Source organism: Thalia democratica, chromosome 7 (assembly GCF_965202585.1).
Source record: "Thalia democratica chromosome 7, ktThaDemo2.hap1.1, whole genome shotgun sequence".
Taxonomy (NCBI): domain Eukaryota; kingdom Metazoa; phylum Chordata; class Thaliacea; order Salpida; family Salpidae; genus Thalia; species Thalia democratica.
Window position 1 is genome coordinate 49714443 of NC_139171.1, and position 25425 is coordinate 49739867.

Sequence of the window (25425 nt, forward strand, 5' to 3'; positions counted from 1 at the left end):
TCTATCCAAACATTTGAATAACTTTTATCTTAACGTATAAATATTTAAAAATGTTTTTAAACCTACAATGTATATCAAAAGTATTTTAGCAATTTGTCCTGGATATGACTTTAAACTGTACCCTGGTGTATGACTCGATAACCGAAAAGTTTTTTTGTACACCAGGTCCTTGGACCAAGTATTTGAGCGTTTTTTTTTTGTTCAATAAACAATAATGATATACAGTTATTTAATAGGTATACTTGTTCAAGCTTGAAGATTTACTTGTGTCTTTTCAGGAAACTTATTGTGACAAATTATTTTTTTGCTGTATTTAAATTTGTCTTTTTTTCTACAAAAATTAAATAGAGTAATTTTGCTTATTTGATTTATTTGGATTCCAAAACTCAGATCCCGTAGATCACTAGTTTTTATGTTTTTATGAAAAGCAAGCTTGTTTGAAATTTTGATATAAAATAAATATAAAGTTTACGCAATAACGTGAAATGTGCTTTCAAGTTAATTTCAAAGTTTACTTGTAAGCAAAGCTTCAACGGCTTATCATAGCTTATACGCTTTATGGTGACAATTTGGTAGATGGTTACACGGGTGAACAAGCTCAACTTATTTTATAAGCGTAATTTATTAGAATACGAAAACTACGCACAAATTTAGACGAGAAAAGTTTAACAAAATGTAAAATAAAAATGGTTAGCTAAAATACTTTGTTTTTTATTATCAAAATTAGTTATTCAAACTTAATGAAGTTTGTTAAATAAAGCTTGATTTTAAAAATAAATGAGTTTTAGTTAATTGTGATTTTTACAGTTTTTATAACAAAATGAAAAGCAATTTTTATCTCTAATTAGTTTTATGCATAAATCAAACAAGTCTAAAATTTATAATTTTTCAGTTTAGCTAAGTTAAAGTAGTTAAACAACTACTTAACTTAATTTTAGTACTTGTTCAGGTTTTTAAGTTTAGTTGCACTATTTTACATCTAAACTAAACTATATAAGACTTTAAGACTAAAGTTTATCACTGTTTTATAACTGTTACTATTCTGTTACTTGTTTTATCGGTTTTTAGTTCGATAAGCAGTAACTGTTTTTTTATTTTTATGGTTCTCTAGCTTTAAATCTGCAAAAATAAAAATCTTAATTTTGTTGTAGATAGTTTGTCTTATAATCTGCTCAAAAAATAAAACATGATAGAACAAAATTTAGGAAGCTTTGACTTGATTTTGTTTATAGGTTTGTTTTAGTTTAATTTTAAAAATTTTATTAGTTTTATTTGTTTAATATATTAGTCTGAAAATACAAATTTTTTAATAATTTTAATAAATTTTTTGTGTTTTAATTATACTTGGGCTATTAACATTCAACTCAGCTATTGTTTTAAGTGACTCAATAGGAAATATTTTTTGAAAACTTTTATTTAAACTATTAAATTTGTTAAACTACTTCAACTTTTCTAATAAAAATTGGAATAAGTAATAAAAAAGTACGTACAGGTTCACTTTTGGTTGCAATAATTGTTGGAATATATCATGGTTACAAAGACAGAAATAAACAAAATATGGAAAACTATTTTTTTGGAAGTAAAAGAATTTCACCCGTTAGAAAAAATTTATTTTACTAGCCAGATTATACAAACAAGTTAAAAGTAAAATCCATTTCTATTATACAAATTAGAAATGGTCAAAAAAAAGATAGCTAATGCAAAGTAGTAATACCAAAATGATATTTTTTTATTTCGTAAAACCTTATACAGACCTTATACAGAGACCTTATACATTTCTGGAATTGTAAAATTTAAGTCAAAGTCAAACTAGTTGATACAATTGTCATTCTCTTACTTCTAACTATAAAAAACAGACTTGTTTGACTAAACTATCTTAAAATGCGTGAGTATTTCACATTATGAGTCTAGTAAACCTAACTTTTTTAAAGTATAAAAAACTTAGTTGTACATATCAAAAAAAATAATTAAAATAGAAATTTTTTCTAAAAAAGTTAATTAGTTTTATGCTGTTGAACTATCATATACTCGTTTTAAATTGTATTAAATTTGTAAATTGGTTTGAATAACGATTAAAATCTAAAGATTCAAACTATCTTTTACGTTTAGAAATTGAATAAAAGATGATGAAGTATAAATATTTTAGCCTTTTATAAATCAATTATGTTGTACAAAGTTTAAATTAAGACTTCTTTAACGGACTGTTTTTAGTTTAAAATCAAAAGCTTTTAAATCTAAATTGTGGAATTGTTTTTTCAGACATTTGCTTCAGCAATAACTGTGTAGAATATATATTTTAAACTATGTAGAAACTCACAAACTGATAAATCTAGGTATAATTTTGGTCGCAGGTGATGCTTGGAGCTTCAATGGCAGTCACATTTATTTCTGCAATAGCATATATCAGTATTCCCGTCATGGTTTATTACCAAGGTACTAAAAATTTCTGGAATATTGCTTCGTGTCTCCTACCTGCTATACCTTGCAGCTTATTTGTTTTACCTGTTTTATACAAGTTTGAACCTTCAAGCGTCTATGAGGTTTGTTTTACAAGAACTGCAAAAACTACTGCTTGCATTATCAACACATAAAAAACTTAGTTCGAGTGTATTGCTAAAACCATGCTTCTTAATTCTTTTTTTCAATTGGTTTTAACAATTAAGAATCTTGCTAATTTTTATTATATAAATATCAATATAAAGATGCTTTTTGCTACATGATTTTAAATAAGAAAAGCTCTTTTTTTACCTTTTATATAGTGTATTTTATTTTATTAATTTTGTATTTTAATACTAAAATTTTGAATATTTTTTTATTTAACTTTATTTAATTACTTTTTAAAAGTGGGTTTACATGAACAGATTTTTGAACTACGGTACAACTCAATACTCAAGAAGCTTTGTGTTTGTGTTTACGTAATCCAACAGGTTTGTATATGTATCTCTTAATTATGAACTTATTCTTTCAAGAATTTATTTTACAAACTAAGTTTCGGTCAAAGACCTCGTCAGTGCTTAAATAAATCTTATCTAATTAGAATTCTATTTGTAATAACTAAGAGAAGTTTTTACTTCAAGCTTAGTTACTTACAATTGTCATAAATTTGGTGCTATTAAAGCTACCTTTAAGTTAGTGTTAGTTGTTAGCAAAAACTTTTAATACACAAATATTAGCAGTCAGGTTGTAATCAATTAAAAGCTACACTAGTCAAAACAAACGTTTGGCATATCAACATTAGCATTCTACTACTTTGCTACAGATATTAAAGCACACTGTTCAGTTTAGTTTTTTTTTAACGCATTGTAACGACATTGCGTTTAAATAAAAAAGAGCGCTAGAGAGTTTTCTCAAATTAGGGACTTTTTATCTCTTTGTTTACTTCTCGAACTGCTTTAGCATAACGCGGCAGTCTAGTTTTACCTTTGTACTGATAGTATATCGTTTGAAAAGATTGTGTTTTCCTCGTATTTCTTGTACGAAGGCGACTGTTTTTTATATTAACTTGTGAATTGGAATAGCTTATTTGTATATTTTGTTATCATGTATCGCAGTTTATATTCATTTTAATACAGTTTGTGTTTCTAGACTCGATTTCTTATATACAATTAGTTAAGCATTCTAACAATCTAACTATTTGATTAAACTAAGCTTAAAAGATAGTCTAAGTTTAGTTCGCAATTCATTAAGTCGACTTAGCTAAATAACTTAGCTAAGTCATATCTAAACATTTAGATAACATCACCGATAAATACTTATAACGCGCACTGAGTCAGATAATAACCAGCATCGCGCGTATAAGTATCATTATAAATAAATCGGGATTGTTAAAGCATTAAACATTTAGAATAAATACTTTAACAAAAATATATACTCATACTTTTACAGGTTAGTTGGATGGCAATAGGTATACAAATGACAGGATCAGCTTTGAGTTTAATGACTTCTTTTTCTGTAACTTTGAGTACAGCTTTGACTGTTTTTATTTGCAGTATTTACTCTATTTCGGTAAGTTTCTTGCAATACTATCTTCTTATTAACTTTCAAACTACTACAACTATAAAGCTAACCTTACTTTTTTTTATAACAGAATTACTTGCTTTAAGTTTTATTTATCGATGAAAGTAAATATATTAAAAACTTAAAGTTTTTATCGTAATAAACGTAGTTTTAAGTATATTTATCTTTATCACAAATATACGCTAATCATTTTTTATATGTATATTGAAATGTTTACAAGTATTTCAAATTTTTGTAAATCTCAAAAAGGCATTCTACTTTAGCTTATGTATAATTATGTATTTTATTTAAAATGAAACAAATGTACTTTACTATGGTAAATTACAAACTGGTAATCAATACTTTTTTTAACTCAAATTTTTTTAATAAAGAAGAATAAAGAAAAATTTAGTATTAATATACTAATTGTACTTAATCGTTTAAATTGTCACCTGTGTATGCAAGCATGAGAAATTTATACAAATATTTAATTTTTTTACTGCAATAAACGTAGTTTTAAATTTCTTTTTTATATAGAAAATTATTTTTCTTATAGCTAGATAGAAATTTTAAATATCGTTACTTGTTTTAATACTTTACCAAAATCTGTAAAACTTACTTTATATGTCCGATTAATTTGTAAACAGGGTGGATTAAAAGCTATAGTTTGGGTTGATACCATCCAATCTCTTATAATGGTGGCAGGTGGAATCACACTTTTCATTTACTCATTATCACAGGTTGGAGGTCTCAATGCAGCAATAAGTAACTTAGACGAAGCCGGACTGAATAACTTTTTTAAGTTTACGGTGTTTTAATTACTTGTTAAGCTATGATTTTGATAAACTTTAACCAGACAATTTTTTCAGCTTTACACTAAATTTCAATGAGACTTATTCTTTCTGGTCTTATGTTTTTTCAATAAGTTTTGCATATATGTCGTATGTTTGCACAAACCAATCTATGACGCAACGGCTGCAATCTTGTAAAAACCATTCTGATGCTAAAAAGTTAGTTTTGACGTTTTTGTTGTAAGTAGGATACAAGACTATAAAACATGTGTAAATTTTACCTACGTTAATATTTTTTATTTTTGAAATAATGTTTATTTATTATTTGTTATCTTAATAAATGATTGGTTGTTTTTTATTCGTTTTTTTTTATTAAAACTATTTCGTAACTTCAAAATTAATTTATTATAAAGATACTAATTTAGAAACGTAAAATAACTTTAAGAACTTTGCTAGAGCTCTAATAAACTTTTTTCAATTATGGAATAATTTTATAGTAAATAATTTTATTTATCTTGTTAGAATCAGTACTACTCACTTATAACTTTATACTACTTTGCAGAACACTAATATATTGTATGATCTTTACGGGAATCGTTTTATGTGTTGGAATAATGAATGGTATCCCGTTGTTTTCCTACTTTAAAGGATGCGATCCAATAAAATCGGGAGAAATTGATTTTGTAGATCAACTTATTCCTTTGATGGTAGTAAAACTTTTCAAAAATTTTCCTGGGTTTGCTGGTCTCTTTGTTTCTTCAGTATACAGTGGAATGCTAAGGTAAAAAAAAGATAGTACTTTTAAACTAACAAATAAACTTGTAAAATGTAATTAATTAATCTAAAACAATTTTATAAACAAAATCATACTTATTAATACATTAAAAACGTTTCGATTATGTAAATTCTCTTGTTAATTGGAAGCAATGTTTAGTTTATCATATATTTTCAAGGTTTTTGGTGTACGATTCGATAACCGAAAGGTTCCTTTGTACGCCAGGTCCTTAGACCAAACTTTTTGAGCGCCTTTTTTTATCGTTCAATAAACAATATAGTTTTATGTTTTAAGGATTTGTTTACCTTTTATAATACTAGCAAAATTTTCTCTTATTATCAGCTAAATTTAAAGGTAAAGAAAGTCGTTGAAAGTATCAAAGTTTTCAAAGCTTTTATTTTTATTTTTGTCTATTAGTTTATAATTTTTTACTTAAGGAAACTTTAAGGGGTTAAAAAGAACACACTAAACAGTAAATACATTTTCGTTTAGGTCAAAAGGTAAAAAAAAGGTTTGAAATAATAATAAACTTCTATAAACTTTCTGATTAAATTATTTTTTTCTTTGTTTTTAAAGCTGCTAAAATAAAAATAGTACTGAATGTAGATTTAAAAGAAAAAGATCATTATTTTGTTATTAAGTATAAACACTTCTATAAGGTTTAAAAAAAAAATCATCTACCCTTTTGTTGAAAAATTTACAAATTTGTATGAGTTTCTATTGATAATTAAAGAATATCATAATTTAAATCTAAAAAAACAAATACAGGCACATTAACAGTTTTAAAAACTAAAAACATTATTAAATATTTCAATTTAATAAAAATGGGATACTTTACTAAAAATTGTTGGCAGTACTGTTTCATCGGGAACTAATTCTGTAGCAATGATTATTTTTGATGTGTTTGTCAGACCTAATGTTAGACAAATGAACAGCAAAAAAGAAATAAATAGCAGCCGCATTATATGTAAGTTTTCAACTTTTTGTTTTAACTTTAATAGTTTTATTTTTTGAAATATCTTAAGTTATTTTTTTTTTTTTTCTTTAACTTGATCTATTTTAAAACTTTCATGTAAAAATATTTTAAAAAAACATGAGCTAAGTGTTTTTAAATGAAAATTGTAAAATAATAAATTTATGAATTATGGTAATCATAAATACAGTATTTTCAGTTATATAGACAAGATTTTAAATTATTTTTTAGGTCTGGTGGTGTTCCTGATTATCTTTCTATTTGCATTAGTAGTTAGCAAGTTAGGAAAAACTGCTTACGATCTTTTAATAGTTATTGATTCTACGTTCAACGCTCCAATGAATTCCATTTTTATTTGTGGTATAATTTTCCCTTGGATATCAAAAAAAGTTTTTTACAGATATTTTGTTTCGTACTTTTTATATAAGTTTTTAGCAGTGCTTTCGTTTAAAACCTTTGAAGATAAAAAATTATTGTTGAATTAAAGTCATCAAGTTATACAAATTTAAATATAAGAGAAAAGTATTTACAACTTTTACAGTATTTTGATAAAATTAAAATACAAAAATAACTTACGAAAAACTTCGATAAGCTTTATGTTATAACTTTTTTTGAAGTTAATGATACAAACATGTAAGGGTGGAATCATCGGTTTTGTGATTGGTATATTTCTCAATGCGTGGATTACTATTGGTCAAAAAGTGTGGGGTAAAACTTACAAAGACTTTAGTTATGAAGGTACAATAGAAAATTGTACAAACTATATGAATTTAACTGTGGTTCAAAATAACACAAGTGTACTAGCTTCTGATACCCAGAGGTTGTTAAAAGTTTTAAAGTTTTAAAAATGTATGTAATTTTTTAACAAAAATTAAGTTAATTTGTTATATTAACTTTTTATTACTTCTTATAAAAAAATTGCAAAAAATAAACTACTTTGTATATACATATATATGTATAAAGGATGTCCAAAAAAATTGTATACACACTAAAAGAATTGAAAATTTAGCGTTTGTTATAGTTCAAATAAATTTTAAAACGTTAAAGAATTCACAAACATCGTTCTAGTGTCCTGTTTTCGCACGCTCTCAAACTTTTGTCCGTTCTCCTCCAGACGCAGCTGATAACGGAAAGCGATGGAATGACACACATCATGGAACATTTTCCTTGAGATATTTGTACATTAAAATGATGTTTGCCAGCGCTTTGTGTTCTCAGCTGTGTCTTGAGCACAGTAATCAACAGTTTGAGAAATTGCGATATAAGTTCAACAGAATTTTACTTGTGAAATTTTCAACATGTTGAAATTTAAGTTGTAATGCTACTTGCATTTTCTTATTTTTGAAAGAACGTAATTTGCTTTAAAGCTTAAGCTACGCTACGCTTGAGCTTGGCTTTTTAGGCTTTTGCTATTAGCTATAAGCTATTGGCTTTGTTGACGCCTTTTTGCTGCTTTTAGTTTGTAGTTGATTTTGAACTCGTGTAAACGAACGATTATTTCGCTTTTAGTTTATTTGATGAGTTTAGTTTAAACAAACACTTAGTGTTCTGCTTCTTTAATTCATGTATTTCTATGTCTTTTAAAAGAATTGATAATTCGATTAATTGGTATTTCATGTTTTATTATCTTTTCGTTCCGCAGTTTTATTGGAAATACATTTAATCACAATAGACTCGAATTACGTTTATAAGTATAAGTACTTTATGCATTAAACCTTTAGTAAATAGTAAGTAAGTCATATTAGATTATTTATCAAATATAGTTTAAGCGTTAGCTTGGAGACACCTCTTTTACATATTAAAGCGCACGTTGAGTTATAAACCAAGCCCCTAACATTATATAAGTAGCGTATACCCCTCATAAGCGAACTAACTTACTCATGTAATAAACTCCAAACTTACAATTTTTTTAAATGATTACATATTTTTTTGGGACACACTGCACATGTAGTGAAATTTGCACTAATTATTTTAGTTTAAAATTTTAACAGAATTTTACTTAAAAACTAATTAGAATTTTAATCATAAAAAAAATTCTAGATCTTTTCTTGCTGATTCACTTTACCAAATACCAATATCTTACTTAGGATTTATTGGATTTTTTAGTACAATGTTTTGTGCGCTTTTCTTCTCATTTATAACCGGTGAGTTTATACTTGTTGTACTTGACAATATAAAAAATGCATAAAACAACAAAAAAATTGTTTTTATTTATAAAAATAAGTCTAAACTTATTAGTATGCTATTGTTTACAGTAGTTGTTTTAAAAAAAAATGGTAGAAGTGGTTTTTAATTATGTTTCTTAATAAACAGTCCAAACGAATACATTTGTAGAAAGTAAAAACAAAAATTTTAAAACGTACTCTATAAGTAAAACAAAAAATGACGTTTCTCTGTGCTATGTGTTTCTCTAGCATAGTTCGATGGAGTTATAAGAGTAATGTACAAATATAAAACTTGAGAAGTTATATTTGTTTTTTTTATATTGATAAATATAAATATAAATGTAAATAAGGTATATGTACATTAAACAAATTTGTAATTAGTAATAACTGCTTAGTAACGTAAAGTATTCATTAACAAAACAAATAAAGTTCAAAAATAGTATACAAGTTTTTACATTATAGCATAAATTAATGTAAAAATAGTTTATAATAAGTGCATTATAATAAAACCAAACTAGTTTAAATAAAAAGTATAAACTAGCTTAATAAAGAAGGCCAAACATACTGCACAAAAGATTAGTTTTTGTCACAAATAAGCATTAACTTTTTTGGCTTTCGTGCATAAAATCAGTATAAATTTTATTTTCCGCAGACTTAGTCTTTTAAAGTCTTTTAAACTAGCATCTATAGTACAATTTTATCAATTACTATTTTTTAAAGTAATGCTGAACATGAGCTAACAGTTATTAGTTATTAAACTGTTCACTTACAGTTTGTATATGTAATAGTTATCATTTAAGAAAATATATATATATTAATTTTGTTGAAGTACTTACAATTACAGAACTACACCAAACTGTTCTACAGCGTCTTTAGTTTAAACTAGGGTTTCCCAATTTTTTTTTCAAAAGGCTCCCTTTAATAAACAAAAAAAAGGTATGGCCCCCTACAAAAAGATTTTTCAAAAAATATCATTAATTTTTTTTATTTGCTTTTCACCATCAACTCTGGAATATCTAGTTCTAAGGTAAGTTTCAAATTATGGCCTCATGGCCCACTGTGGCTCCTTTACTTCTCATGCCCCCTTTCGCCCTTTGCTACTTATGGCCACTAAAGGGGGTCACTTGGCCAACTTTAGGAAACAAATCCAGTATCATTTAAACAGCTCTTGATTTAAAGAACATAATGTTTTGATAAAAATTTGTTCACAATGTGTAGCTGTTCCATTGTTAAAACTACAGACATAATTAGTATTAGTTTATTTTATTGAATTAAGTAGATAGAATTTTGTAATTGTTTGTATCTTGAAATATATTCTATTGTTCAAAAGTTCTTTTGTAAGAAAGATTTTTGTTTTAAGGATACCAAAAATCAAAAGATGCAAACGCCAGTCTTTTTGTTCCGATTATAAGCAGTAAAAGTTTTCCTTTGTCCGTGAGAAAGTTTTTCAGGTTTGGAGTTCCTGAAAATTATGAAACTGAAGAAAAAGTATCGCTTCAACAAAAACAAACAAAAGAAGATATTAAGTTGTAGTTTTTTAATATTTTTGATGAGTTGAGTTTTAACTTGTTATCAACAAGTCCTAATATAATACGCTTATAAAACAAAATTTTAACTTTGAAAATAAATAAATTTATCGTAGTTTTATGATTTAAAAACAGAAATATCTATTTTCTAGTACAAAAATAACATAATTTAAATAGATATAAGCTATGTATTGATAAATTTGAAATTGCATGAAAGTAAAGTTATATGTAAAAAAAAATTTAAAAAACAAAAGAAAGAGACTATTTACTATTTATTTATTCAAATACTAACTACGAATACGAAAAGTTGAAAAAAAGAATAAGGTTAATGATTGTTAAAAACTTTAAAGTCCTGTATTAATATACTTCAATATACACTAATACAACAAAACTTACGATGTACATACGTTTAAATTATCTGTACTTAGATATTATAAAGTTCTAAAATATTACTGAAGGGATTAGTTTTTAAGTATGTTTTAAATTTAAACTGTTATTACTGTTAGATTCACTTATGGTTTTATATTTAAGCAGCTCAGTAAGTAGCAACATTTAATTAATTTTTTAACATTTTAATAAAATTTAAAACACTGTCTTAAAATGTTTTTATTTGTTTTAAAAGAGTAAATTTAAATTAGATATACATATTTTCATAAAACTGTATAAACATATTTTCACAGACATTACTTTACTTTATTAAAAAAGATAGTTTATGTGGTAACTAACCGTGAAACAATCGTTCTATTGTCATTAAACATTTCTACATTCTATGTAACCATTTCCGTTATTACTTGACTTTTTTATATTACTGTTATGCCTTTTGAATTCTAGCTGGTTACAGTGATAAAATAGTTTTTAATAAAGCTTCTTAAAATATTGATTTAGTTGTTAATCAACCTACGAACTACTTTATTTTATAGTATTTTAAACAAATGTAATATTTTAAAAAAACTAGTAAAAATTTTAAAATTAAATTACAAGTTTTATGCGTAATTTAAATTAGTTCTTCGCCTATATTTTACTTGGTATAAAAACTAATTGTATCAGAAATTCAAAAAGTCAAACAGTTATCCCACACATTTTACACTTTAAGAAATAATAATTTTATACAAAAACTTAATACATATTAACTTATGTATTATAGTTGCAAAAGATTAATTATAGTTTCCGAACTAAAAAATCCACTTAATATCGAGAAAAAATAGAAACGTAATATTTAAAAATGTTTGCAGATAATAGATATTAGGGTGTTTATAAAAATTGCAAGCTTTGAGTTTTCAGCTACAAAACTAATTCTTATTTGGCAAATATAAACATGTTGTGCTTAAATTTTAGGTTTAGCCGAACTAAAAATGCGTTTGTAGAGGTTATTTTTGACTTTCTGAAAATAGCCTCAATTTAAAATTTATGAGATCTTAAAGTTTTAAGCAAAAAGTTATTTAACATTTGAAGATTATCAGATAAAAACATTTTGCATAATTTAAAGTTATTTGAAGAAAGTTTCACGAAGGCATTTCTTGGTTTTCTCGAAAAAACCTTAAAATTAAAAAAACGTTTTTTTTATTATAAAAAAATACATACATTAAAAAAAATTGCCTCTTGAAAACTTTCTTTAAGTAATCAAAATATTATAAAAATTTCATCTATAAATTATTAAGGTTGCATTTTTTAGGTCCCATAAGTTTTTATAGGGACTGCTTTCAGAAAAATTAAAATAACCAATATAAAAGCTTTTTTTAAATCAGCTGATAATTTGCACAGCATGTAATTGACATATTAGCTAAATGAAAATAAATTTTATAGTTGCTAACTTAAAGGCCGCATTTTTGTAAGCACCCTAATAAACATTGTTTAATTTATAACTCAACCGAGTAAAGTTTTAAATGTGTAAGAATTAATAAACACTATATGTATTAAATAAAGCAATAAAAAGTTGCTATTTTTAATTTATACCAGCTATACAAGCTATATTAAGCTGACAAACTGCGGCCCGCGGGCCACATGCGACCTATGAAGGATAAACGTTCGGCCCGTTTGTTTTTTAATAAAAGGGATGCAGTTCTCAAAATATTTTATGTGGCCTGGGAGCAAGTAAATTTTTAAAACTATAATTTTTTGAAGCTTATACCAGATATTTTGAAGTTTGAAAAAGGGGTAAAAACGATCATAAGTACAACTGACTAAAGTTTTGAAAGAAATAAAATAAAATATAGCTAAAACTACAACTGCGTTAAGCGAATACTTTTACTCTTTAAATTCTGCAAGCCACTACTAAATTCCTGCCGACACCTTTTTTATTGTATTCGTATTTTTGCAGCCATGTATATACAAGAAATTTTAATCATTTCAATACAACCAATTTAAAAAAAGTATAGATTTAAAAAAGCAAATTCGGTAAAATAATCACTAGCATTTTGGATGTAGCACAACCAAACAAAAATATCACTAAAACTATAGATTAATAAAATATTTTTAGATAACTCTTTTTTAAGGTTGAGCACGTAATTGTTAAAAAAATAAACTACAGAGATTAAATTAGTTACGTAGTACTTTTTATTTGATACTTATGCTGTTATTTGTACAATTTTATTCGTAAAGTATAAATAGTAATCTAGCTAACAAAAACCTTTGTTTGTTATAATTTGTTTAAAGCTTATGCTTAGTAGTTTTTTAATGTGATAGAAGTTTTTGTATAACGAGGTAAAACAGTTATGAAGACTTTATAACTACATTTGGATAAATGACACTTTGGTTTTACTAGTTCTTATAGGTCATTAAAGAATAAGTTAATAATTATTTATCTAAATTACTATAACATTCTGTCAAACTTTTTAATTTAAGCAAATCAGTGTATTTATGTACATGAAAAGATAAACTGATTAATAATTTACTATTGAGCAGAGTCTAAAAACCAAACACCACCTACTTTTTTAGTAACAAGTGTTTTTAAGATAAAATTTAATTACTAAAGTATAAACATAAGTTTTTTTTTTGTTGAAGTCTCATGTTCAAAGCCATCTAATGATTTCAAAAAAACTTAAATAAAATTAAATTCAGTTTATTTAAAGAAAAGTGAAAACTATACCACCTATACTAAAACGCTAAAAACTTATTAAAATTTATTTAATCTTCAGATTAAAGGTAAACAATTTTTAAAACTGTTTGGTAGAGTATCAATCTGTTAATGTATGTATTTTTCTATTCATTTTAAGTAGAATATGACTTATTTAAATCGCAGAAGTTTAAAACAATTTTTAGGTCGTCTATTTTCAAATTTTCAAGTTAGTTTACTTTAAAGTTTTTTTTTAATCTATAAGTTTCCTTCATTTTCTATACATCTATTAATAATTATACTTGTAATGAAGTTTTATAACGTTTTCATGAAACATTTTTTTATAAATTAACTGCATTAAAATTATTACGACCCTATTTGTACAGTAAAGTTTAATCATATTCATAAAATATTATAAACTGTTAATACATCCAAAAACTATATATAAGACTTAACCAGGAAAGTATTTAATCAAAAACCCTTTAAAAAAAAATTGAATTTTTTTCATTGTTTGAAATGGAACTTAATCAAAGTTTATAATTTAATAAACCATTTTTAATTAATTCATTAAATAGAAATCAGTTAGACTTACTTTAGCGTTTATTTACTTCAAACTAAACATAGAGCAAAACAAACTTGGGCAGATAAATTACTTATGTACTAAGTAAACTGTTTTTTCATCTTATGTGTTACAAAAAATAGCAGTTACAAAATTTACAATAAGGTAAAAGGTATGTAAGAAAAGTATAGTATGTTGTTTTTTATAAAATTTATAGATTAGTTTGTTACACTAAAATTTAATTTGAATAAAATAAGTATAAATCAAACTACTTTTATCACTCTACATTTGTATCAATAAACAGTTTACAGCTTTTGAAGGCTTATTTAAGTAATGCAAGCGGTTATAAACTTCGAAGGTAATCGTCTAGAACTTCTAGTCGAGCTACCATCCACCGTTCTTCAGTTAAAACAGCAGATCAGTCAGGAGTGTATTCTACCTGTCGGAGATCTGAACCTGTTTGAATTTCCTGATGAACCACGTCCAGCGCCTGGTTTGCGTTTATTTGCAGATAATGACACTTTTCCTGCGAGTATGCAAAACAAAAAAGTTAATTTTGTCCTCACACTAGGCAGAGAGCATTCCTCTTGGGCATATTTTTACGTCCGTTTACGCCTTACTGATGGTAGAACAGCTATTTTCACGATCACTTATCACAGATTTGCGACGATTGGCTTAATAATATTTCGAATTTTTACCGTGACAGGGCAACCATCGAGTAGTTTTCGATTGTCTCATAATATCAATGGAAATCCGTTGGCTGAAAATTGGAATCTCTTCAGAAGTAAAGTTGTAAACGGAACTATTTTATATGGTGTGCCTCCTTGATTTTATCGTTGAATTGATATGTCTTGTAAATGCGATAATTTTCGACAGCGCGGTTATTAGTTGATGTGTTTTTTGTACTATGTTTTAATAAACTGCTTGGTTTCAAATAAATTTCTAATGGTTGTTCAAGTTTTTCGGTTGTGACTGACTGATGAGTCCTAATAAGGACGAAACCGGTCTCAGTCTACCGAAACTTGTGGTCTGATGATCGAATTGGCATGATCAACCCTGTTGTTCAAGTAAATGCAAATTAGCGTTAAGTAGAAGCTGGGAAACTTTTTTGTGTCAATACTTAATATTATTTTAGGATTTGAAGTAAATTACTTACTGTTAAACTTTGTAAGTCGATTTATTGTAAGTTTATATCTGAAAGGTTTTTTTGTACACCAGGTCATATGACCAAGTATTTTAAACTTACTTTTGTCGTTCAATATTTAAACAGTCCTGGTTTAAGTTTTGAGAAGAATTTGATGGAAGTGGTTCTAATTTTCAACTAGGAGTTAGCAGACTGCGACCCTCCGTGAAATTTTAATTACTTCAGATTTGATTATGTTTAATTTATCACGTTTTTATTGTAAACAATTTTGTATTAATTTTACGTTGCTACATTTTTCCAACTGCAGGCTGCACTCAATGATTCAAGGAAACCTTGCCCGCAATTTATAAAAGTATGCGGACTCCTGACAAAAACTAAATATTATTTATATAATTAATTTCCAGCCTTTTAAGAATCAAAACAATGAGTTTAAAACTTTTGTTGAAAATGTCTCACACAGATATTTTACAGTTCTTTAAAATATCTTGATTCTTAGTTTTAATAAATATATTATAGTATACTTAAAAAGATATGTTGCAAATAAACTCTGAAAATTTTCATTAGCTTTCTTCTAACACAAAAATTTTATAATTTTTTAGATTAAAGTCATATCCATTATTTAATATAAATTGTTAACCATTATTATATGATTTTGATAAAGCTTCCTTTCAATTTTTTATAATCAAGTGTTTAGTAAGGATTACTAAGACAAGAAAATTATTTGAAAAATTTTCTTTAAATGCAGATTTTTTAGTAAAGATTATATTGTTAAGCATAGTAATCAATAAAAAGATAAAACAATTAAACACCAAAAAACTCCCTTTATGTTTTATATTTATTTACTCACTAATTGTTCAAGAATTACTTATCTTTAATTGTTTCTTAGTTTTCTTAGGTTTAAACCAAACCAATGTAAAACTTTATATGTCTTACCAATACTCTTAAAAGGTAACAATTAGGACCTGTCTTAAACATACTAATGTCTTTTAAGAAGTAGCTTTTGCAGAGTTTTTGAACATAAAGCTCCTTAAAAATACTTGATCTTCTTTTTAAAATAATCTAATTTAATCTAAACAATTTGATATTTTCACTAAGAGAGCAACCTGTTTTTAATTTCTTTATTGCTTACATTCATGGCAGGTTTCTTTTTTTTTTAGCAATAAGACTACTAAATATCTGAAAAACTTTCGACTTTGTAACTTATTTTTACAATAAATTTTTCTGTTTAAAGATTTAAATTATTCAAGTTAATTGGTTTAAAGAGTTGCTTCATGGACGGATCGACTAAAAATTTTGGAATTTCCACCTATTTTTAGTGGAGTGTCTCAGAAAATTAGAATTTGTCCTGTTTAAATATACATTAACGATTCAGTTTTAGAAGTTGGCCCATGCAGAATATAAACCTTTCCAAAGATAACAAAAAATTAAGGAATTTTTTTAAGAAAATACTTACAATTCACTAAAAAAATTAACTGATCTTCAAGTAAAGTAAAATTCATGTTCTAAGCGTTCACATAATACTTCTAAAACCAAATGAACTAAAAAAAAACAACTCAAATTTATTCTTAAGTGAATTATTCAAATACTTTGGAACTTTTATTGCTAAAAATGTAAAACGGAACCACTAACTAATAACTTACTAAAATTTGCATGTACTAAATTTTTTAAGCTTAAAAACCTATCAATCTACTGATATAACCCTAAAAAATGCGTTTTGTAATCTTGTATGTATAGGCCTTAAGTTGAAAAAAATAACGCTAATCTAGTCTTATTATTTCAAAAAAGTTATCAACAACCTGTAACTATCAACAAAAACATCGGCGAAAGTCAGATTCTCAGTTTACCGAAAGCTTGTGGTCTCAGTTTGCCGAAAGAGTGTGGTCTGATGATCAACGCTTTTGTTAAACTTGAGCTTGTCCCACCTGTATTTAGTTCAAGGTAAGTATTCTCGAAGAATCTCTTACCATTGCAATAACGCTTCTACGTCTTACCTGAATAGACTATTAACACCTAAAAGTACATTTTTTTAGATTTTAGAAGACTTGAGCTTAAAATACTATTTTTAAACTAACTAACAGTAAAACTACAACTGATTTACAAAAAAAATAAACTTTAATTAAGAAAACTTATTGAGAGGTAATAACAAAAATATTGCATTCAGTGCAGCAGACTAATTTTCAATAATTTTTATCTTTTTTTAATAATGCTATTAAACTTATGAAACATTCATAGACACTTTGTTGTTTTTTAGTTTCAGTAGCTTATTTTAATAAAAATACTGATACTAGTGTTTTTTATTTTAGAACATTGTAAGTATATGCCTAATAATTTTTTTTTAATTATGCATAACGGCTTAATCTAAAGACTAAAGTAGGAAAAACCAAGAACCGCAGTATCAAAAAATCGAATGAACTTAATGAAGGATAACTTGATAAAAATTTGAATTATTTCAGCGAAGTTTTCAGCTATAAAACTGTTTAAAAATATACTCTAATGAACAAAATAAAAGAAACTCAAAAAAGTTCAAATTATCAAATAATAGAAAAAATCAAATTTTTTAATTTTAGAAATGATTGTCGTTAACAAGTTTAATATATTAATATCATTTTATTTATTTGCAATTTTTATGCTTGTTTTATCATACTACAATGAAATTGATAAAAAAACTAAAAATGGTACCTCGATTTGTATTTCTTACCCTATATTTTTTAATAGTTATAAACTAGGTAGCTTTAGTTTTTTAAATGGGTGGCTTCGCGTTTAGCCACTAAATCCTTCGCTCTACTGAGCACGAAAGATAGCTTTTTAAATGAAACAAAATCATTCAACCGTATAAATTGATGCTAACAGCTAAACAGGGGTGGCTTGGCGTTTAGCCAATAGATCCTTCGCTCTACTGAGCACAAAAAATAAAATTTTATAATATTTGAAGTTATAAACCAGGGGTCGGCAGGCAATTGGTGGTCGCGGGCCAAATTTCAAGTTTTCAAAGTCTTCGCGGGCCGCAATTTTAGTTTTAGTGACATTTGTATAATCTTATGGTTTTAGTTTTAGTCGCACTAAAGAAAAGTTTTACTTTTATTCACCTTATTATTTAAATTGACTTTTAGCTATACATAGAATACCTATTCAAATTAATATTCATTAGGTTATGATTTATATTCACTATTATACTTTAATAAATATGTACTAATATTGTTAATAAAATATGTACTTTCATAAGCACTTAATAAGTTAAACTTAATACTTTTTTAATTTTACTTACAACCTAACTCTCTATAAAAACCTAACTTGAAAGACAACTTATGGGTTACTTTTATACATTTGTTATATCATCAACACTTTTTTATATTTCTAAGAATATTTACTTCGAAAAAAGTTTTGCAAGTTAAATAATTTACACTCATTAAGAAATTTAGTAATTAGTTAACATAATAAAACTAATACCTGTTTGTATTCCAGAAAGCTAAAACAAATTATTTAATTCTCAAATACTTAAATAAAATATTTTATTAGTAATTAGACTTTTACACGGTTGCCACTTAAAAAGCGAAAATGTCTGAGATGTATCAAACCAACTTAAATTTATTAAAATTTGAAAAAGCTAATAAATAGTTGTTAATCAAGCTTAAATACCTAGTTAAAATATCATCATTTAAAAAAGTTCACAAAGTGCAAGAAAACAAGAAAAAAATGCAATTAGTAAACTACACAACAGTCATAAAAACTATTCTGAGAATTGGAAGATTTCTTTAAAGTGTTTGAAATAAAAGCTTTACACACACCTGAGTTTTCAAGCTTTTAAAATAGCCTGTTTGTGTAGCAACCCAGTTAATATAAAGTTCACTACATAAAGAAATAGCAAAGGTTATTAACAGTAAATAAATTACATGCCAAAAATATATAAGGCAGCTGAAATGGACAGTTAAGTTTCTTAAAAAAGATTTACAAAAGTATAAAATTGTATTGAGTCATTAGCGAGGTAGAATTTTTTTTTATTAAGCATGATAGCAAATCTTTATTTGCAATAAGAATATTGCATTTAAAAATATTAATTGTAAAATATAAGACGAGCTACTAGAATAACAAAAGCGTTAGCTAGGAGTTGTTGCGAGAAACAATAAAAAAAAATCATCAAAGGTTTTTCCGACAAAGCACATTATTATCTTCAGTAACTACAGAATAATCAGAAAAAATTGCTAAGGCAAGTAAAAAAGTAGCAAAATTTATTAACTAAAATGAGAAATCGTTTATAACTGAAAACTTTTATAAAGAATTGATGTTGGCGCTAATGAAAAACTTTTGTTTATTTCTTCAATGACAACATGAAATCGTGTTTAGGAAATGCATTAAGGTTATAAAGTCGCATAAATCAAATTAGGACATGAGAGCACTGATAGAAAAACTATTGCCCATCTGAGAATTTTTATTAGAGATTTTTTTACTAACTTTGACATTTTAGTAGAATTTCTTGATTTAGTTCCAACGCGAAGCACTGTGAAATCGGTGAAATTTTTCAAGTAAAGGTGCAATGTACAAATACGGAGTTTTTGGAAGTACAATTCCTTCTTTTATTTTTAGTATAAAGTTTAATATAATAAAAAAAAAATGTCTTAAAACATTTATCATTATTAAAAAATACTGTTAAGCAACTAAAATATATTTTTTAATAAAAAAACATTTATTTGGTAATTTTTTTTTAGTCAAATCGAAATTTCATTACTTTAAATGTAAAAATTGTTTGAAATTCCAGGTTTTTTCAAAAATTCTCAATTCAAGTTTTTTTTCTAGAATTTTTAACCATAAATTTACAAATTCAAAGCTTTACCGGGATTCAACTTTTTTAGCAACACTGATTGTTCATTCTTTAATGTACACAATAATGTAAATAATATTTTGAATTACATTAGTTGCAAGACTTAAAATTTAACATATATTAAAACTTAAACTAACACTGTGGATTGAGCAAAACATACATCGTAAGTTTAATTTGCCACTCTTTTAAGCAAAAAAGCCAGCCTGAGTCAACAAAAACATTCCTGATATTTTTGTTAACAAAAAGCAATTCTAGCCAAAAACTTAAAAAATGGCTTAGTTGGCCTGAGATTTGAAGTCTTCAAATAGTGATAGTCTGTGTGTGTGGCAATGTTAAGTTGTTTATTTGCTTGAATTTGAACTATTTTGACTAACAATGTACAATCTTTATAAATTTACCATCCCTATATCTAGTTTATATTAAATAGGTTGCTCCAAAAAACAGCAATTGTGTGTATTGATATGCAAGGCATAAAAATTAACTTAGCTTGAAAAAAACAATGTTTGAAAAATGGAATGTATACCTAGCAAAAACTATATTAACTTTTGTCATATATATTGTTTTAAATGTGCCTGTACAAATTTAGATATGACATGTATAAATAACAATGTTAGAAAAGTATTCATAAACTAAACTTAAACTGACTAAAGTATTAAATAAAAAGTGGTTTAAAATATGAGTATTTTTTTAAGATGTGTGTGCATAGAAAACTTATAAAAATTTAAAATGTGTCAAAACAAAAATCAAATGAACCTTATTTCTTATTACTATGTTATTTTGAATGTTTTCACACTTAAATATAACATTTACAAATAAAAAAATTATAAAAGAAACTGAGGTATAAAAAATATTGAAAAAGAGTATCTAAGCTATAAAGAAATGACACTTTAGTTAATTACTGTTCATTATTTTTGTACAAAATGGAAAATGTTTGCATTTAGTTTATTTAATAAATAGGTATTATATAACCAAATTATTAAATCCAAGCACTCTTGACACTCTTTTTTCAGATAATTACTTACTGTTGTAAAAAAGAAGTAATAATGAAACTGAGTAACATATCCTATTAGAACGCTAATCTGTCTTTTTCACATTTTTAAATTAAAGCAATAATTTCTTAAAATTATTTTAAAATGTTATAAAGAGACTTAAAATCAAACTAATCAAATTAAGTCGAATTACTGAAAAATTTAACAAGAAAAATAATTTTGGTCAGCGGGCCACATTTATATGCTCGCGGGCCACAAAATTTTCTTTCGCGGGCCGCATTCCATTCAAAAAAATAACATGCTCGCGGGCCGCAGATTTACCCTTTGCGGGCCGCAATTCCGCGGGCCGCAGTTTGCCGACCCCTGTTATAAACAGTAGTAATGTAATGGTGACACAGTTAACAGCACATAGATAAATAAAATTGATGTTAGCCTAATCTAAGCATGTGATAATAATGTGAAAATTATAGTATTATAAGTCCACTTGTTTAGTTGAAGTTCTCATTATTTATAAAAGATATTTAATATATATCTTATTTTAAAAGCTTAATGTATATACCATAAAAGTTTTTTTATTGCAAAATACTTTAGTTATTGATAGTAATAAGTTAAATAGGAATTTTTTTCACAAAATATAACATTGAATTTTTTTTGAAAGTTTAGAGTTTATACTATAAGATAATATTTATATAAAACATTTATTATAATTAATTTTCATTTTTTTTTTTCTTTATCAAAATAACATGAAAAATAAAATGTTTAGGATCCGGATCCGGACAGATCTCAATTTATAAATAAAATTGGTTCCGGCTCCAGCCGGATCTTAAATAAAAAAGATCCGGATCCTAAATGGTAGGCCTTACAGACCACCAATTTATGATGAAAATATGGTCATTGTGGGCTTTGAACCCAAAATATGTGAAGTATGTTGATTTTCTAAATATTGCAAGGAACATTTCCTGAAAGTTTGAGTTAGTTATCTCAAAAAACGTAGGAGAAGATAGATTTTTAGTGAAATAGTATATTTTGCCGTTTTAGTTTGCGCCTCCCATAAAGATCCTAAAACTGCCTCCGACTTTAACCTGCTATATCTCAAAATTATTTTGAATTTTTTAAATCCGTAAAAATCATCTTGTAGCTTGGTAAAAACTATATAAAATAAGAACAAATTTCAAAAAAAGGTGTTTACCCCCCTCATACCATATGCCCTTAGCTTTACAATATCTTTAATGTGTTTAAAAAAATTAAAATAAACAAAATAAGTTAGTTATAAGACAAACTATTTGTGTCAAATTGAAGGTCTAAGAAAACAGTACGTCATCCAGCTTGACAACATCCTGACACAGTAAATCTACATGAGCTATGTTTCTGCAAAAGAAAATAACTAATACTAGTTGTGGACCAGTCTGGCTGTATACAAGTGGGCTATCCCAAATCAAAAATTGTATTTTGTTAGTTATGGCTGCAACTATAGCTTCTTTTGATTTGTAGAATGTATCATCTAGCTCATCATTCCAGTAGAACCTTGTTTTGGGGCTTAGTAACCACTTAAAAATAGTCACCAAAGATGTCAGCTGGTTATAATGTGATACTTGGTGCACTAAGCCAAACCAGGATTGCACATCTGTTATGGACTTGGGTATGTGGAAATATCATATAACTATTGATTTTTTCTTGTGGCTTAATTTTAGATTTAGTAATTTAAATTACAGCAAAGTCAATTTCTTCCTTTGCAAACAGGATTTTTTTAGAATTGAGTACATTTTTTCTCTATAACTCTAAATAGTTAATCATACGCCACTGATAATGAGCAAACTTCTCATTCCAAAAGTGTTATCAGTGCATTTTGTCTTTCTAGGTATGTCCATTAAAGTTTCATCATACATGCACATATATGCATCTCCAGTAGCCAAATAATCTTGCGGTGCCACTTTGTAGTAGTACCTGCCCCATAAAGTAGGGAATAAGATGTAAGATTATGATTTTTGGGTCAAAGTAGTACTGAATGAAACGTACTTCATCCATCAGTCACTTTTCGCTTGCAGGAGCTTCACATACTTGAATAAATGGAGGCTTTACATGATGTTTTTCTCATACACAATACTTATTCAAAGGTGAGAGGTCAACAACTCTTTTACAGATGTTTTTATCAAATTTTCTCCAGGTTAATAAATTTACACATTTTAAGGTCTATTTTTAGTTAAAAATTAAGTTTAAAGTAAAAACTGTGTTATATAGTATAACAACATTAAAAAGATACAAAAAAGCTTCTTTAAATGTGTTTATTGATAAAAAATATTTTATGATGACAAAAAACTTTTATCTATATGATAGATTTTTTGTGTCAAACCAAAGTTTTACTACTTAAATGTAAAAGTTGTCCAAGTTCCAGGTTTATAAGTGATTTTTGTTCAAAATTACAGGTATTTTCAAAATTTCTCAAATTCCAGTTTTTTTTAGCCTAAACTGTCAAATAAAAGGTTTTTGTCAACCCTGTTACAGCTACCATCAGCTTTAGCAATCAAAACCATTTGATGTACTCAATTAGACATAATACCAACTGGAGTTTTATCAAGTACACTTAATAAAGTATCCCTATCCAAAGTTTCCTTTTTTACCTTATTTCTCCAATATTTTTGAATTGAGGAAGCTGTTGATATTGCTTTAAGAATAGCATTTGGGTCTATTTGTATTTTCAGTGGTGGACTCTTTATTTCTGGAAGAAGTTGGTGAGTACATTTACTAAATGTAGATAATGCGTATCGATTTAAAAGACACTCTCTCATCTTCTGATTGTTTTCAGGAATGCAAGTAAATGGTGATTTCTTTAGCCTATCAGGAGAAGGAGTTCTAGGTAGGTACACAATCACAAGTTTGCAATTCTTCATGTTGAATAAAATAGTACAAAATTCAGAGGTAGCCCCAATGCAAAGAATATTACAACTTATTATACCCAGTTTATGCAGGCATAATCTCCAGAAGTAAATTTGTCTTATCAGTACATGTATTGTCACTTCAATAAACTTTTTTTTTCCCGGACTTTATCTAGCATTGTTTACAGGTAGAATACTCAATATACTTCTTATTTTTACTGCTCAAAACAAACTTTTTAGTTGATTTACTAAACATGTTACAAGTTATTTTACCAATTGGTATTTTTAAGGATTTGTATGAGGAAACTAAGTTTGTTATAGCAGGCTGTGTCATTGCATGACTTGCGATCTCTTTTGCTTCAATAAATTGTCTCATTGACATCTTTATCATCTAGACTTGCTCATCCTAGCACTTCTTTGAGGATATCCTCATCTATTAGACCAGTCACCAAAACATATTTTAGGATTATGTCTGTGAAGTCTTACAGGTGTAACTTGCAGGTGATTACAGCCATCGGTTATGCTTAACTTTAAGTGAGCTCTCTTTGATCAATAACTTATTTTATATTTTTTAATTAGTTTTTTCTTTCTTGCTTATTATTTGTACATCTTACCCTCTGTCAGTAGCTTTTTTTTGCTTTAATTATCAATTTTCATTTATTATAAGTTACCAACCAAAGCGTGCTCACCTAAAGTTAAGCATAACCCAGCCATCTTTTGGGCAAGTTCAGGAGTAGCATGTACTAGATTTTCCCTTTAAAAGGACAGCAAATGATCTGGTGTTTTTAAGTCAAATCCTGTCTTGTATTAAGAAAGTCTTGTATTAAGAAAGTAGGACAACAACTGAAAAAAAAAATCAAGATCACAATATAGCTGAACAACAAAACTTCATGATTTTCAAAATATAGAGGTTTTTACATTATATTTCTGTGTAATTCAGTTCATTTGTTGGTTTTTCTTTTGTTTTATTTTTTTTTTCTTGTAAATTTTTTATCTTTTAATTTCTTTAATTTTGTTCCTCCAGAATTTTCTAAATATTGCAAGGAACATTTCCTGAAAGTTTGAGGTAGTTATATCAAAAAACGTAGGAGATAGATTTTTAGTGATTTCTAATTATTTGCCGTTTTACTTTGCGCCTCCCATAAGGATCCTATTTTGGCCTCCAACTTTGACCCAATATATCTCAAAAATTATTTTGAATTTTTTAAATCTGTAAAAAGCATCTTGTAGTAAAAACGATATAAAATAATATCAAATTGTAAAAAAAGGTTTTTACCCCCCAAAAAAAAGCTTGAGCATTTTAGCAGCATGATAAGAGAAAAAGGAAGTTGAAGGAACAGGCTCAAGAGGGAAGAAAACAAATTATTTTTTGCAGAGAAATAAGGTGTTTTCAGGTGAGTCATACTTTCGTGGGATTTTGAGTAGTGCTGCAGATCCATGGGGGTCAGTTCCTAGAATTTGTTCTAGTTTTATTAAGACTTGATCAGTTTGTTGTTTTGCATAAGATTCCGAAGTAGTTTGCAGCACTAGTTGTTGATGTAAGTTCTTAATCAAACAAGATAAATTTATATGATGGTTATAAATCATTCATTTGTCAGATGAATCTCAGTGTTGGGAGTTCTCATCAAGGACTTTGATCAAGTTCTAGATTCACAACTTGTGCGCATCCCCTCTACTAGGTTTTACTGCATCTTCTCGGAAGATAAGAAGGCCAAGGCAAAAACAAAGTTGCACAATGAATACATCACAAAAAAAAAGAAAATATT

The 25425-nt window shown here is 26.6% G+C and overlaps 1 protein-coding gene across 1 annotated transcript; it reads left to right on the plus strand.

Annotated features, from left to right (window-relative positions):
* Positions 1 to 1144: 1144 nt before the first annotated feature.
* On the plus strand, positions 1145 to 10288 carry LOC145840816 (sodium-coupled monocarboxylate transporter 2-like). The gene is made up of 13 exons (XM_082948153.1): positions 1145 to 1232; positions 1493 to 1596; positions 2352 to 2540; positions 2862 to 2927; positions 3886 to 4005; positions 4644 to 4798; positions 4866 to 5006; positions 5350 to 5568; positions 6417 to 6529; positions 6767 to 6924; positions 7174 to 7355; positions 8576 to 8679; positions 10061 to 10288. Exons 1-13 carry the CDS (start codon positions 1187 to 1189, stop codon positions 10231 to 10233), a joined length of 1770 nt encoding a protein of 589 aa, XP_082804279.1. The 5' UTR covers positions 1145 to 1186; the 3' UTR covers positions 10234 to 10288.
* The last annotated feature ends 15137 nt before the right edge of the window (positions 10289 to 25425 follow it).

Coding starts and splice junctions, on each gene's coding strand:
- LOC145840816 (XM_082948153.1), top strand. CDS start 1,187: ATGATAGAACAAAATTTAGGAAGCTTTGACTTGATTTTGTTTATAG. Junction 1,597..2,351: donor GAAGTAAAAGAATTTCACCC/GTTAGAAAAAAT, acceptor TTTTGGTCGCAG/GTGATGCTTGGAGCTTCAAT. Junction 7,356..8,575: donor CTAGCTTCTGATACCCAGAG/GTTGTTAAAAGT, acceptor AAAAAATTCTAG/ATCTTTTCTTGCTGATTCAC.